Source organism: Periplaneta americana, chromosome 5 (genome assembly GCF_040183065.1).
Source record: "Periplaneta americana isolate PAMFEO1 chromosome 5, P.americana_PAMFEO1_priV1, whole genome shotgun sequence".
NCBI lineage: Eukaryota > Metazoa > Arthropoda > Insecta > Blattodea > Blattidae > Periplaneta > Periplaneta americana.
This window is the reverse complement of record NC_091121.1, coordinates 94,493,573-94,509,359: the sequence shown is the minus strand read 5'-3', so window position 1 is coordinate 94,509,359 and position 15,787 is coordinate 94,493,573. Positions and strand designations below refer to the sequence as shown.

Here is a 15,787-nt window from a genome sequence, read left to right as displayed (position 1 = left end):
TCCAATAATAGCCTAACTATATTAGTCTCTGTGGGCCAAGAGGCAAATTCGAAAGTATTAAGTCGGCATATAGCTGGAGGGGTAAGACCTGGAGTATGACATCAGGACAGGCAATTTTTAATTGTACTGTTTTTCTTCTTCTCTAGCCATTGTTGCATATGTGTGATAGGGCTAATCTCTCTAACTGCACTTAAATAACAGCAAAAGTAATTTATTAAACGAAAAATATAATAATAATAATAATAATAATAATAATAATAATAATAATAATAATAATAATAATTCCGACCTCCGGATTACATTAAAGACGACTTAGCAATTTAATCAAGTGTAGACCCAACTGAGCGAAAGAATACAAAAGAATACACATATTATTCGTACCGTAAGAGCCCAATATAAAATTTTCAAGTTTTTTATACTATACAAATTAAGGATATAAAAAATCACAATGATTGAACAACTTACTTATCATTCCTAGAGTCTCCCAGTTGAGACCCCTATCTCCGCGACAGACCAAGGAAAAGCCTATGGTAGCACCAACAATGCTGTGGGTGGCAGATACTGGTAGTTTGAAGAATGTCGCACCAAGAAGTAACAAGGTACTGCCAACTGTAACGATTACAATGCTTCAAATTACATTAAAAATAACAAAGAAAACTACTTTCAGAAGCTTCACTGTGCATTCTTAAAGATTTTATTCAAGTACCGTAATATGAAAGATGACATTGCTGAAATCAAGGATGTTGCTCACTTCAAAACTGGATATATATGCAAAAATTACTAATGAAATATGTATGCAAATATGCACAGAACCTAATAAAAATACCCATTAAAATATGTAATTAGAATTACTACTAATACACTTTTAATACAGTAAGCTTATTTTCTACTGTTACAGTAGGCCTATGTAATGAAAGTCATTCTGAGATTTTCTTGGCGACACTTCTACTTCACAAGATAATACTGTACTGGAATCTCCACATTACAGAGACGGAAAAGAAAAGAGTTTACAAATTTACGTTAAGCATTAAATACAGAGTGGCGGCCGGGTAGCTCAGTTGGTAGAGCAGCTGGCTACGGACTGGAAGGTCCGGGGTTCGATCCCAGGTGGTGACAGGATTTTTTCTCGTTGCCAAATTTTCAGAACGGCTCTACCTCCATGCCCCCAAGTGCCTTCATGGCATGTTACGGGGATACCTTTTATTAAATACAGAGTGAATTTTAAGTCTCTCTACAGTGACCAGACAATGCTGCTTTAACCTCCACTGCACAGAAGTTGATATTTGTCATTCAAGACTATTTGAGGGGTAGGGTGAACAGATAACAGTATGAGCTTGTCGGAGAGGGATGAGCCTGTTGTAAGTTACAGTACAGTGTTACCACTACATTCCCTGCATCTAGCAGGTTCCCACTTACTCCACTACTGCAAAGCAACTTAAAGTTCACTCTGTACTATAATAAATAGTCTACAATTAAAATAAATCTCGAGTTTTAAATGGAACATACTGTATAACAATAACAGTACACGCTTTCTTGTAGAATCATGAAAATGTTATTCTACTGAAATACGTAATATATTATAAAAGAAGAGGTATGAAGGCACTTGGGGAACATGGAGATAGAGCCCTATGCTTTCTTGACCTCGGCACTAGAATGAGGTTGTCTGGTCGACGCCATGCTCCAACCAACTTTTATCATTATGAAAGATCCAGTCTGTACTCAATTTGATAGGAGGTTAAATGAACCTCGAGTCCGTTCTGGAAGTGTGGCAACGAGAAAATCCCGTCACCAACAGGAATCGAACCTCGAACCTTCCAGTCCGTAGCCAGATTCTCTACCAACTGAGCTATCCGACCACCAAATATACAAAATAAACACAATCAAAATATACTGCATGTAAAACAATTGGCCAAGGCACAATTTTCAAAGAATATCATTTTTGCACAGGTTCCAGAAAATATTATGAAACACATAATTTGAACATATATCCGAATACTGTTGCCGTAGTCACGAGATAATTTCACCATTTTAAAAAGTTTTATTAATAACAATAATTTGGAAAAAATAATTTTAATAAAAGAATATCAAGAAATTAAAAAATAATTATGAAAATATGTGCAACATATTGTACTATTTACACTCATATTAAAATGTAGCTATTGTAGTAATACATTTTATTTATTATGATGTTACTTACTTAGAGCTGCAAACATTCCCAACATAAGCTCTTTCTCAGCTCCCTCATAAACATCAACTTGCAAGATTCCTTTCCGCATTGTATCTGACACTTTGTACCCTGCAACACACATACAGTCATCCTGTAATCATATTAAACACTTCAGAGAAGGGAGCTTACATAGTAATTCAAGTGACACAATTACGAAGACGTGTTCTGGTGAATTTTCCACAGCATTCAATTCGAAAAAGAGAGAGTAATGTAAGAAAAGAAACGGGAATTTATTTTCACAGATGAATTTTTCCATTTCATAACTCTTTTCAATTCCAGATAATAACGTGTAATTTTTCAGATATATTCTTATTCTTCATAATCTCTTTTCAAACAGTAAACAAGAACGTACAACTGAGATATTGCAACAGGAAAAGCGAAAACATTAGTTCAACTATCTCGCTTGTATATCTCTAATTTTGATAAGAGTGTAACCAGAAAAAATTCTAACAATGCTTGCGATACAATAATAATAAACATAAAAGATATACCGTAAGGAGAAATGATAAAGTAATAAAACTGTACAACTTGATGGCAATGTATTTGTCCGAAAATGAGAAAATTAATAAAAAATAGTAAAAGAGTAGATCCACAATTCGCAGGTGTAATATTCTATGAAATATTTTTGACTTCATTCTTAAAAAATTCAGTAAGCAGTTAGAATATCAGTCATGTTAGAAGTTGTAAAAAAAAAAAATAAAAAAAAAAATAAATAAACAGAATGAAAGGGAACTAAATAGGGTCCATTTGAGAGATGAATCAGGGAAGTAAATTACACAAAAAAGTCTAATATCATTGCAATCTTTTGTGAACGGGTTTTGAGAAAAGTAGCAATTTTAGTTGAATTTTGGAATGCATATTCCAGGAACATGAAAGACGTTGGAATGGGGGATTTTGTAGAGCAAATACCAACAAATGTGTCCTTATTGATTTTTTCCAAACATTGACAGTTTGGCCGTAATTTAATTGAAATTCGGGAACGAAGTGTGTGACAGGAAAATGTGGCAATCATGCATTAAGTGATTATAGAAGCATGTAAAAAGCAAGAATAGAAAAGAGCAAATACATAGCCACGAATGTCCCTCTGTGACATGTCAGGTTACTGAACCTTTTGCGCAGTTTACGTACATAATTGTGATGTGTTATTTTGCGACTCAATATATAAGAATGAGTACTGGTAACAGCTCAATTTTAACAACAATAAAAACTGAAATAAATTCAGAAAACAAAATGTTGTATAAAACACAGATTATGATAGACTTCACAAGCTCAAGAAATCGATTTCATGAACATTCTCTCATTACGAAGTGTATGGCATCTATGTATTATAAGATTACATGTTGAATGCACCAGTATACAAAAATATATAGATATTATGTAGTTGTCCACCACTAGTAACACGAATAATCGTAAAGTATGCCAATGCGAAATTTTTATTACACATAAGTACGGTATTGCAATTGAATATTGTCATTAACTTAAAATAAAGCGCAATTATGTCTTTGTCATGTTAAGACATACTTTACTATAAGCTTTTTTTTTTTACGAAACACGTACATAAGTGAAGTAATGCTAATTTTATGAATTCTTTAATAGATCATAGATCATATTTGCAAACATTTTCAGATAGCCTAGTTACTAGAATAGGACATTTCAAAGTTTTAAATTTATTTATACAATGAACAACTTTTGTTAAATTAACTTATGCTCATGTTCTCCTATCTTTATCAGTTATTAAATCCTTTATTATTGCACGGTATACAGTTATCTATGCTCAGCAATAATATAATGATAAGCATAGGTTTTTTAAATTCAGGCCTACATATTATTTACTGTAGGATACATTTATTTTTCGATTGTACAATCTTCAGAACAACTTTATGTAGGTATATAATAAAACAAAAATGTAAAATTAGAGAACAAGTACAGTACGGTACCGGTACACAATAACCACAGCAATATCAACATAAGTTAGGATGCAACATTATGTTTCAATCACTCATTTCTTTTCAGTTAGCTACGACTTTCAGAAAACTATTTTCGCTATGAAACTTTGTAGAAGAAAGTTTACTCTTACAAAAATGCCTCAGCTTTAATTACGAAATGTCCAGTCTGTATATACAGCACATAATACTAATATTTATGTCAAATTACTGAGATTAACTTTACTTACCTATTAACATGGCGCCAGCAATTTCAAACACTGTTGCTAAACAACACGCCTGTCTGATGGTAAGCACCTTTGATCCAACAGAAGTTCCAAAAGAATTGGCAACATCGTTGGCTCCAATGCCAAAAGCCAAGACGAAGGCCATTATGAAGCCAACAATGACGATCCATAACACCTCAGTTGAGAATGCTTCAATCATGGTGGAGTGTGGAGTATTTTATGATCCTTCCCACAGAAGTGAGTGGTCTTGATGGTAAAATTTCCTTTTAGCTGATATATATCCCGTGTTATGTTTATTGTTCAAATAGTTATATGTATGTTTCACCAGCACAACCTATGCAACTACTCTCCTAATTTCTGTATAAAAATATCACAGTATTTTCCTTTAAAAGGAATTAAGTACTTAAGAATAATGTATAAAACAGTTTTCAGGTACGAATTCTTGATCAAATGCTATAAAAATAAATTAGCTAAACAGTTATATCACAGCTACTTGCTTTTTTAAAACTTATCCTCTAATACGTTTGTGTATAAAGATAGAAACTGGAATCAGGATTTCTGTTTTAAATTAGTTGTTTCTAGACTAGACCTCCACAAATACTAAGGTATCCAATTTGCTTCACTGTGTCTTAAAAGGACGTCAACAGATCTTGTGTACTGGTTGTGAAATGCTGCAACAAAGGAACATAATTTCTAAACCATGGAAAAAACAGTGATTCATATTACAAGCTCATAATCTTGACAGTTCTCATCAAATGACATTACTACATATGAAATAAAATACCAGTACCGTATGTAAGTAGGTGCAAATGTAGGCGAAACAGTGAACTATTTAGTGAATGAATATACAAAGTTGATAATCAATGTGTTGTAGCAGGAATCCCATATTTCCGATTTATCAATGTACGTATTTTACCAAATTAGAACACAATACTTGTTACAAATATCACCTGAAGAAAACTGTATCAAGAGAAATATCAAATTTTTACACAATTTCCTTAATGCAGTACTGAAAAACATGTAATCTGTGCGCCAGTGCAAATAAGTTTAATGTAGTGGAACACAACATTACAAATCGTAAATTTTCGTATTTTGAAAAAAAAATCTGTATTATAAATTATTTATTTATGTGCTGCTTTCTTACATTTCGATATGTGTCAAGTGAATGAGAGAATTGTATGAAGCTGGCGAAACTATTCTGAAAGTTTTGATATACCGGTAATGACAATTTTATTAATCAAAATACAAGTATATGTTTTATCAGAATTCAAATAATTTTGAGAATAGCTATTCACGGGACACACAATAAATGAACAAGAATGAATTTTATGTGTAGCATATTTATGGTAGGTAACATACATTACCAATCAGAATTAGGGTACCAGTAAATGAAACAATCAGATGAAATATTGTACAGTAGAGTCTCGATTATCCAACCTTCGGATCTGACATTCCGTCTTATCCGTCACTGTTCGTGGTATATGTTGCAGTGAGAAAACGTCAATCAACAAGCAAGCAAACATTAATAAAATATTTTTTCTTAAATATTACACTGTAAACTTATATAATTAATGTGGGCCCACCATCTTTTCATTGTTCATTAATATTTTGTTCTACTTTCTTATTCAGTAAGTAAAATATTTTACTATAATACTATTTTATTATGTATTTCTTTGTTATTCTGCACTGTCCGACATTTTCCCTTATCTGATCCCTTCCAGGTCCATTTAGGTCGGATAATCGAGAATTACTGTATTTTGAAATATCAGTATGTACTGTATAGTAAGAAAAAGTGTATAGAAACAGATAGGCCTAAAGCTAATGCTTTGGGTTAACAACTAGGAGCGCCATGTCAGTTTTTGCTTGGCAGGAGGCAAGATTCTTTATGGGAAAATCCTTGTAGGGTATATCGCGTGACATACTTCCTCCATATTTCCTCTGAAATGAACATTTCCATACCGTAAACTTGGTTAAAAAAATTAACTTAACTTAAACCATGACATCAAATAAAGCGAACATACTTTTAAGAGTTCATTATTTTTCTCCATTTCTTAAAGGGACACTGAAAAAAAAAAAAATAAATAAATAATAAATGAAATAATATAATTTTTCATATGTTGTAGATAACAGGGAGCTGATGACATCACTTAAACTGCAATTCAAAATATCAAAAGGTTCTCAATCTACAAGCAAAGAAATTTTGCCCACCACTGCTGGTGACATCACACAGTCGCACCCGTGGCTTGCGTTGTGTAAGCTCACAGTTGCTTAACGCTTTGTTATGAAAAGAAAAATGGTATTTTTCACGATTTGGACATTAATTATAATGAATGTACAGTGATTAACTGAAGCAAGAATATAGGCCTACTAGCTGCAGTGTGGCATGACAGTGTGACATTACATGCATTGCCAGTATCCACGTTTAGAGGTATTACTTGAAGACCATTAGTTGTAGAAAGGTCTAGTTTCCATCGTTGTGTGTATAATTAAAAGAATATGAAGGATTCAGAGCCATAGTGGGCCAAGTGCCATTTGTTAAAAATGGAGAAAACAAGGGTTAAAATTAAGTGATTACCATAATTAAATGAAACATATAGCAAGTAATATAAAGTATGCACATTAAAACTATATGATATGTCGATCTTCATTAAACTATGGTATTCACTTAACTTTAACCCTAGCTTTCTCTGTTATTAATAAATGGCACTTGGCCCACTATGGCTCTGAACCCTTCATATATTATCCCAGAATGTGATTTTTAGTTCAGTACCTACCCTTTAAGTATTTTTTATTAATTTAAGTCACAAATAGGGCTGATATGATTTAATTTTTTATGGCCAAGTTTACTCCACTTTACAGTACGTTTCCAATACATTTCCGGTTTCCACACATATGCTTACTTTTAACTTCTAATTCTACTTACACGATACGTAATTTAGTTGCACTTGCTATTAATATGAAGCAGGTGAGAACAAATGGGAACACAATTGAGGGGTCCACTGCAAGAGGGAGCTATGTCATAATCATAAAGGGATAAAAATAAGACTTTTATGAAAAGAGCCGTATCCTAGAATTAGTGCTCTAGCATTGGTTGGTGCAATGCTAGATATATATATATATATATATATATATATATATATATATATATATATATATATATATATATATATATATATATATATATATATAGAGTTTAGGGAAAGGACAGCAGATAATAGGAACTGCCTAAAACATATGAAATTTCATATTTCAGAATTTTGTGGCATAGCTCCCTCTTGCAGTGGACCCCTCAATTTTATTCATAAAGAAGTTTTAATTAAAAATAAAATATATATTGACGAGATGATACCGAGAATTGGCTATGGGATTACCTCAGATTCGCCTTACAGTTGGAGAAAATCTCGGAAAAAGCCAACCAGGTAATCAATCCAAGTGGAATTGAACCGACTCCCGAGTTCAGCTCCTAATTAGTAGACCAGAGCCTACTAGTTGCTACCGTCTGAGCTACACCGGTGGCATCAACCTGAGTACGGAATAGCTGTCAAATATACGAGTACTGTGCCAACTAAACTATCGTAACTTGCATGTGGTGTGAACTTACCAATAATAAATACAAAACGATTCACTGGAGTAAAATGAAAGCGGTTTGCCAAAGATGTGATGGTGTCTTATAATTGGTATTGTGAAGGCACCACCAGTTTTGTTGTGGTTGGACTCTGATGCTAAAGACTGACTTGACAATCCATTTTACTATTACAATGTGACGTGTAGGTATTCACGTTATTCATCTGTAACAGAGAAAACATAATAAAAATTAGTACATACATAAATAAGTACAGTACATAAGTAAGTAAATAAATAAATAAATAAATAAATAAATAAATAAATAATTGATAGGAAGGGTCATAATTTATTTGCTACACTTCATTAAAAAAAAGGAGCATCGTCTGAGGATCTGTGGGAAAAAGAACTAAGGAAGAGACTAGTGAAGTGCTTTGTGTGGAGTGTGGCATTGTATGGGGCAGAAACATGAACATTACGATGAAGTGAAGAGATACGAATAGAAGCATTCGAAATGTGAATATGGAGAAGAATGGAGCGTGTGAAGTGAACAGACAGAATAAGAATTGAAGTTATATTGGAAAGAATGATGCTGAAACTGATCAGAAAGAGAAAAAGGAATTGGTTGGGTAACTGGCTGAGAAGAAACTGCCTGCTGAAGGATGCACTGGAAGGAATGGTGAACGGGAGAAGAGTTCGGGGCAGAAGAAGGTATCAGACGATAAACGACATTAAGATATGTGAATCATATGCGGAGACCCGCCGATTTTGGAATAGACACCGACGTACTTGAACTGCCAACATAGAAAACAAAAAATCACACTCAATCGCTTTCACCTTCATCTTGACGGGATAATAAAAGCCTAAACTAACCTAACCTAACCTAAGTGCGTCGGTGTCTATTCCAAAATCGGCGGAATCCGCTCAACGCTCGTTCAACCGCGGAGACTAAGAGGAAGGCAGAAAATAGGAAAGACTGGAGAATACTGGGTTTGCAGTGAAAGACCTGCCTATGGGCAGAACATGTATGTATGTATGTATGTATGTATGTATGTATGTATGTATGTATGTATGTATGTACTTCATTAAAAATACATCAACAAACATTTTGTTAACAGTTCGTGTGCAGTTTTGTCATCAAACAGTCTTCTTAAACAAACAGATTCTGATGCTAAACTCGACTAAAAAATATGAACATAGAAATAATCCTCTCTCCAACTACTTCTCTGAAAATATATTTATTTTGATTTTTTATGGGATAGACTTGAAATGGAAAGTATTTGATTTGACGAGATTGTTATGTGTAGTACATGTTCGTATTTAATTAACATTGTACAAGTACAAAAACAGTATTCGGATGTTGCAAAAGTATATTACAAATTATTTTATTGAAAATACATGTTCCAGTATCACTGATAATGGAGAGAGATTTTATAGTCAATCTCTAGCTTTGTATAAACAGTAACTCCTAAGCTGAAAATGACAATCGTCGGCCTATTCATACTGTACCGGTATGTATTATGTCATTCGACATGTCAAAAACAAGAAATAATAGTAATAATAATAATAAAATAATAATAATAATAATAATAATAATAATAATAATAATAATAATAATAATAATAATAATAATAATAATAATCCCCACTTGTTACAAATGGCGAGACAGTTCTTAGGAACGAGTGAAATATGATAAACGTTATTTTCACTTGGGCAACTGTTTCCTGGAAATGTAATGTAATCAAGATATCGAAATTATAACTCTGAGAAACACACTATTTGCCAACATTGTATACTACGCTTCGCGATAACAAATCGACACAATAGCAATTACGCATATTACTGTAACCAACTGCTACTAAAGCTCATTTTCATTCTTTAGTAAATTTCATGCCTACGGATTTCCGACATGGATGAGGCTTTTGCATAACAATCCATTAAGAAGGCATGTAAGGGAAGTACCCGATAAGAGGAGTAATGCACACTTATACAGTATGAAATCTGGGAGATAGAGAATTAATTAATTTTGTACTTTCAGATATCGGAAATGACACTTACGGGATGTTATAGTGGATGAAACATAGGTTCACCAATTCAACTCTGAAACAAAAATCAGAAAAAACTGTGGAAGCATCTCTCTTCTTCTACCTCGAAAAATTTTCGAGCGTAGAGAGCAGCTGAGAAAGAAATAACGTCAGTTTCTTTGGGAAGTAGCAGGAATTAATTATCATAGTTGATTTCCTGGAAAACCATGTCGCATATACAATCGGCCAATGTACAAGGATTCGTCCTGGGTCCGACCTTCGAAAAGCAAGCCAAGACATTGTTTAAGACAGTGAATTGTCCATTATACTGTCCGAAATAAGTCAATGCTACTAAAATGAAAACGATGATTTACACACATCACTCTGATTTGCACTGACCAGTCATAGACAAAAATAAAAAAAACTCTCCGTAAAATTTAATAAATGCATACAATTATTTAAACCGCAAATATAATAGAAGTGTCACTAAGAAATACATACTTTCTAGAAGGCGAGAACACAAATATTGTAAATGTAAACTTCATCTTACGATGTTGGATGACGTATATACGTCCGTTGATGTGATATATTAATGAATTTTTAAATACTTATATAGTCACAATCATGCCATGGTATGAAAGAAAAATTTCACAACCTCGAGCGGGATTCGAGCCTGCGACTCCCTGTTCTCCGGTCAGGCGCTCTACCAACTGAGCTATGGAGTTCGTCTCACGCCACAGGCTTGAAATTCCCTCCTTTCATACTGGCGACTCTGTTATAGAGTACTGTCCATAGCGTCTGATCTAGTCAGCACTGCTTATGGGCGGAAATAAATTTTTCTTTCATACCATGGCATGATTGTGACTATATAAGTATTTAAAAATTCACAAATATTGTGTGCATTCACTTCATGCACAATCATTGTTAGAACATTCGTGGCGATTCTTAAGCTGCGACGCATGCGTTTCTTCTCACCACGCTCCGATCATTCGTTGCAAAGATGTTTGAGGAATTAGTCATCGCGAGCGCTGCATTTGTAGTTTTACGAGGTTTACTAAAGAAAAAGAAGAAAGAAACACATTGGTGGCTGACAAAGCTTTACAAAAACCGAAAAGCGTTATGATGGCTGCGATTTGTTTAAAAATATGGTGCTTGAAAAGCGTTCAGGGCATTTCAAGAACTTCGCATGTCGTCTCAGCGCTTCGAGTTTCTTGATCAGTCAATTCGATCTAAAGTAATGAACACACATTTTAAAGAAGCTATTGGCCTACCGGTTCAAGTACGGTTGCTTTTCTGGGCGCGGCAGATCTTTCACTGAAAATCCAGCATTCTCAAATATTTCGTATTTTTTTATCTTCCTCTTTGTCTCTGCATATGATGCATATATCTTAATGTCGTCTATCATCTGATATCTTCTGTCCTGAACTCTCTTCCAGTTCACCATTCCTTCCAGGGCATCTTTCAGTAAGCAGTTTCTTCTCAGCCAGTGACCCAACCAATTCCTCTTTCTCTTCCTGATCAGTTTCAGCATAATTCTTTCTTCACCTACTCTTTCCAACAGAGCTTCATTTCTTATTCTATCTATTTCACACGCTCCATTCGTCTCCATATCCACATTTCAAATGCTTCTAGTCGCTTTTCTTCACTTCATCGTAATTCCATGTTTCTGCTCTATAAAATGCCACACTCCACACAAAGCACTTCACTGCTCTCTTCCTTAGTTCTTTTTTCAGAGGTCCGGAGAAGATGCTCCCTTTTCTATTAAAAAATTCCTTTGCCATTGCTATCTTCCTTCCTGGCAGCAGCTCATGTTACTGCTTATAGTACACCCCAAGTATTTGAAGCTATCCACTTGTTCTACTGCCGCGTTTCGAATTCGCATGTTTACGTTCTCAATTTTTCTTCCGATAATCATGGCCTTCGTCTTGTTTGCATTTATTTTCATCCCATACTGCTCATAGCTGTCATTTAGCTCCAGTAGCATATCCCTCAGTATCGTCTCCTCTTCTGCTAACAACGCCATATCATCAGCAAATCTTATGCACTTCATTCTTCTTCCTCCTATTATCACCCCTCCCATGTTCTGAAAACAGTTCTTCACTAAATCCTCCAAGTAGATGTTGAACAGGGTAGGTGATAAAGGGCATCTTGTACTCCTCTCCCTGACTTTTCTTCTCCTATCCTGACTTTACTCGTTTCTTATAATGTTACAGAACAGCCAATCCACACCAATTTTCTTCAGAATTCCTATCAGTTTATTCCAAACCACTCTGTCAAATGCCTATTCTAGGTCCACAAATGCTATAATATACACTTCTTCATACTTCTCGAGGTAAATGTTATGTTTTACTTAACGACGCTCGCAACTGCAGAGGTTATATCAGCGTCGCCGGATGTGCCGGAATTTTGTCCCGCAGGAGTTCTTTTACATGCCAGTAAATCTACTGATATGAGCCTGTCGCATTTAAGCACACTTAAATGCCATCGACCTGGCCCGGGATCGAACCCGCAACCTTGGGCATAGAAGGCCAGCGCTATACCAACTTGCCAACCATGGAGACTTTCTCGAGGTATCTTTAGATGATTGTTCGCAATCGTATCTCTCGTACCAATTGTATTTCTCGCACTTTTTTTCTTTCTGAAGTCAAACTGCTCTTCTTCCAACTGTCCTTTCACTTTAGAATATAAACGCCGATTCATTATGCCAGAGAATCTTCGCCGAGTGCGGTATCAGGCAGGTAGTCCTGAACTCGTTACATTTCTTGGCATTATTTTTATTCGGTATTGGCAGCAACACCATCTCCGTAAAATCTTCAGGCCATTCGCCTTTCTGATATATTCTGGGAGATGTGACAAATTTTTAAACTTGTTTAGGTCTAATTATGTAATTTAAGACGTTGACATTTACGTAACTCTTATAAAATTAATTAATTGCCTAATTTTTTGTTGAATTATAGGTAGGTAGTTCCTAATCAATATGATGTGGAGCTTTGAAATCACAGATTCTCCAGTAAAAAAAAAATAATAAGAAAGAAAGAAAAAACCGAAGCGAGTTGCAAGTCACGCACCGCCTGTCCGCGAACAGCATGTCCAGTTGCAAATTTGGACCGAAACGACGTGTTATCCAGGTCACTGCTCCTCACTTTCTTGAATTACGACGGGTTTTCCTCTCACGTAGCCTGCAGCGATTGTACATGACCACGAAAAGCCCTTGTAAGAAGGAGAGCCGTCCAAGTTATTCGGCTTTAATGTCATTGTTACTTCGCGAAGACCTGACGCAATGGAGTCCTATACTCCAGGTTTCTGAACCTCGTGACTCGGGTCAGGAAACAAGGAAGAAACTTGTAAATTGCCAATTTAAGAGTAACAACTAAGTTATATCCGAAGAACCATTAAATTCCTAAAACAGAGTATAGGCTAACTCCACTGTAAATGATTACAGTCTGGACACATTTCCAGATCACACACGTGATCACAGAACAGTTTGGATATACTGGAAGATGTGGGAGAAGCGAAAATTGAGAGGGATACTACCTGTAGAGTGGCTAATTTCAAAACTTTCATTTGCACACTGAGTAGAAACTTTAACATAGGATAAGCATATCGAATACATATCGTCGTTGTTCCTGCAATAACTCCTATGTGCAAAATATAAAAATTTTCAGTAGGAAGATAAAACATATTCATTCATCCTACGGCAGCCGTACATAGGAGACTGTAAATTCTTACATTTTCGAAACAAAGAACTATAATTACATATAGGAGATTTTATTATTTGCTGTATCACTATTTAAGTTATTTAATAGAGCAAAAATCTGAAAATCGATAAATATGTCATATAGGAGTTATTGCAGGAACAACGACGATATGCACAAAGCTATCAAGAGTTTTATATTTGTTAAAGAAATTAACGACTTGCGTTTCTCAAAATTATTTAAGATGTGCCCACTTCTCTTTCTTTCAGTCGATAATCCGATATGCCTAATTTTCTGGGGAAATGGAACCAAAATTGGAAGTGTCTTGATTTTGCAAAAGAAAGAAATTAGAATTTTATGTAAATCAAACTATCTGGAACACTGCCGGCCACTTTTCAGACAATCACAGATTTTAACAATCATAAAATTGTATATATACGATCTAGTACTTTACACTCGACAAAATATCGACAATTACTCATTAGTGGACAATATACATGATCATGAAATTAGAAACAGTGAACAAATCAATATTCCATATTGTAGATTACACAAAAGCAAACAAACTTTTCAATTATGGGGATGAAATTATACAGTGTGTTAAAAAGTATCCAATATTTTAGGAGGTGATAGTATGCATCAAAACAAGAAAAAATATGTCTAATAAACATGGGTCCTACAACACATACTTTCTGAGATCTGAACACTTGTTCATAGGAGGTGCTCAATGTGACGTCCATTTATGGCATTATGTCGTCGATGTATTCACATACAAAAACGACTGAGTGCGCAAAGACACAGTCCCACGATCATTACAAGGGACGGCAAACCTTGAAAAAGCGAGGCACTTTACATTTCCTGCTATGGCCCCAGATTTGAAACTTGTAGAATTCCGTTTATCCTTTCTACCTGATCATGCCTTTCAGTATTATAGCTAATAAGGTCAGTAACTACCGGTAGTCTCGTGCTTGAGTGGCATAGAGCTTTCAAGTGCCTTGTACTATTCAGAACTGCATAAGAAAATAAATCCCCGGTAAAGTTATATGGTTTCATTTAAGTTGGATATTCTTGAATTTGCCGAAAAAGAGATAGGATGAGAATAGTGGTAGGTAGGGGAAGGGAAAGAGGAAAGAGAGATTAGGGTTACAAATTTTAACATGTTGCAACTTAAATTTAGAATTAATACTAGTTAAGCGAACCAAGTCAAAAATGTACTAGTAACTAAATTGTTTACTGAACGCATTAGAACACTAAAATTGTATAAAAACTACTAGATCTAGTACGAAAATACGAGGGGTGGTCAAACTGTTCCGAAATGATATCGAAGCATAATGCCAGAAGGACGTATAAACAAAAGCTTCTCAAACATAAATGAGTTTCATCAAATACATATCTGCATCTCGCAAAATTTGTTGATACGCCCTTCTGGAATGATGCCGTCCATGTGTTCACATATAAAAACGCCTCAGTGCGCAGAGACACAGTCCCACGATCGTTAACAATGGCAAAACATAAAACAACAACAAGGTCGTGGATTAAACGCAGCAACACTGAGATGCCAACATGTAGATAGCGAAACTTCTCGTGGTCAACACAGGTTTATGCGTCCCACTCGATGTGGAGTAGCTAATCGTGGGTCTGGCTTGGTTCAAGGCACAGATCACACACAGGTTCAAGGTAACCGGTTCCAAGGACCCCGGACATTGTCTGCCTGAACATCCTAGTACTTAACCTAGCCAAATTATACACTATATACTCCACACCAGGCGGGGCCTTTACTGCGCTGCGAACAAAGAAGCCAGCTCAAGATAAGCTAAGATGTATCTTGTGCCAGAGTACAGAGGCCAAGGAATCTCATACTCGCTACTAAAAGCTGTAGCTCAAATGCTACAGTTTTTACTACAAATCCAGCTCGCAGGTTCGATCCTCGGTAGAGAAGTGAAGATTTTCTTTCCTCTTGTAGAAACTGTTTTATGTTCCTTGTGCTTGTTGTCTAAAAGTAAGCGTTCACTACATCGTATCGCACTCATAGGACAAATCGCACGGATCGAAAAAGACAATCTTTGCTGTAATTGTTATGTAACCGCGTTCACTACATTGTATCGCACGC

General features: G+C 35.2%; 1 protein-coding gene across 11 annotated transcripts in view; it reads right to left on the bottom strand.

Moving 5' to 3' along the window:
• LOC138700010 (sodium-dependent phosphate transporter 1-A-like) overlaps nt 1-15,787 on the bottom strand; it is a 135,970-nt gene that overhangs the window by 16,268 nt on the left and 103,915 nt on the right. For all 11 annotated transcript variants that reach the window (XM_069826289.1, XM_069826282.1, XM_069826285.1 and 8 more), the window contains 4 exons: nt 7,999-8,185; nt 4,401-5,068; nt 2,198-2,296; nt 466-609 (listed from right to left, as the gene is read on the bottom strand). In XM_069826289.1, coding sequence (XP_069682390.1) covers nt 466-609; nt 2,198-2,296; nt 4,401-4,596 — 439 coding nt within the window. In that variant the 5' untranslated portion in view covers nt 4,597-5,068; nt 7,999-8,185. The remainder of the gene's footprint in view (nt 1-465; nt 610-2,197; nt 2,297-4,400; nt 5,069-7,998; nt 8,186-15,787) is intronic.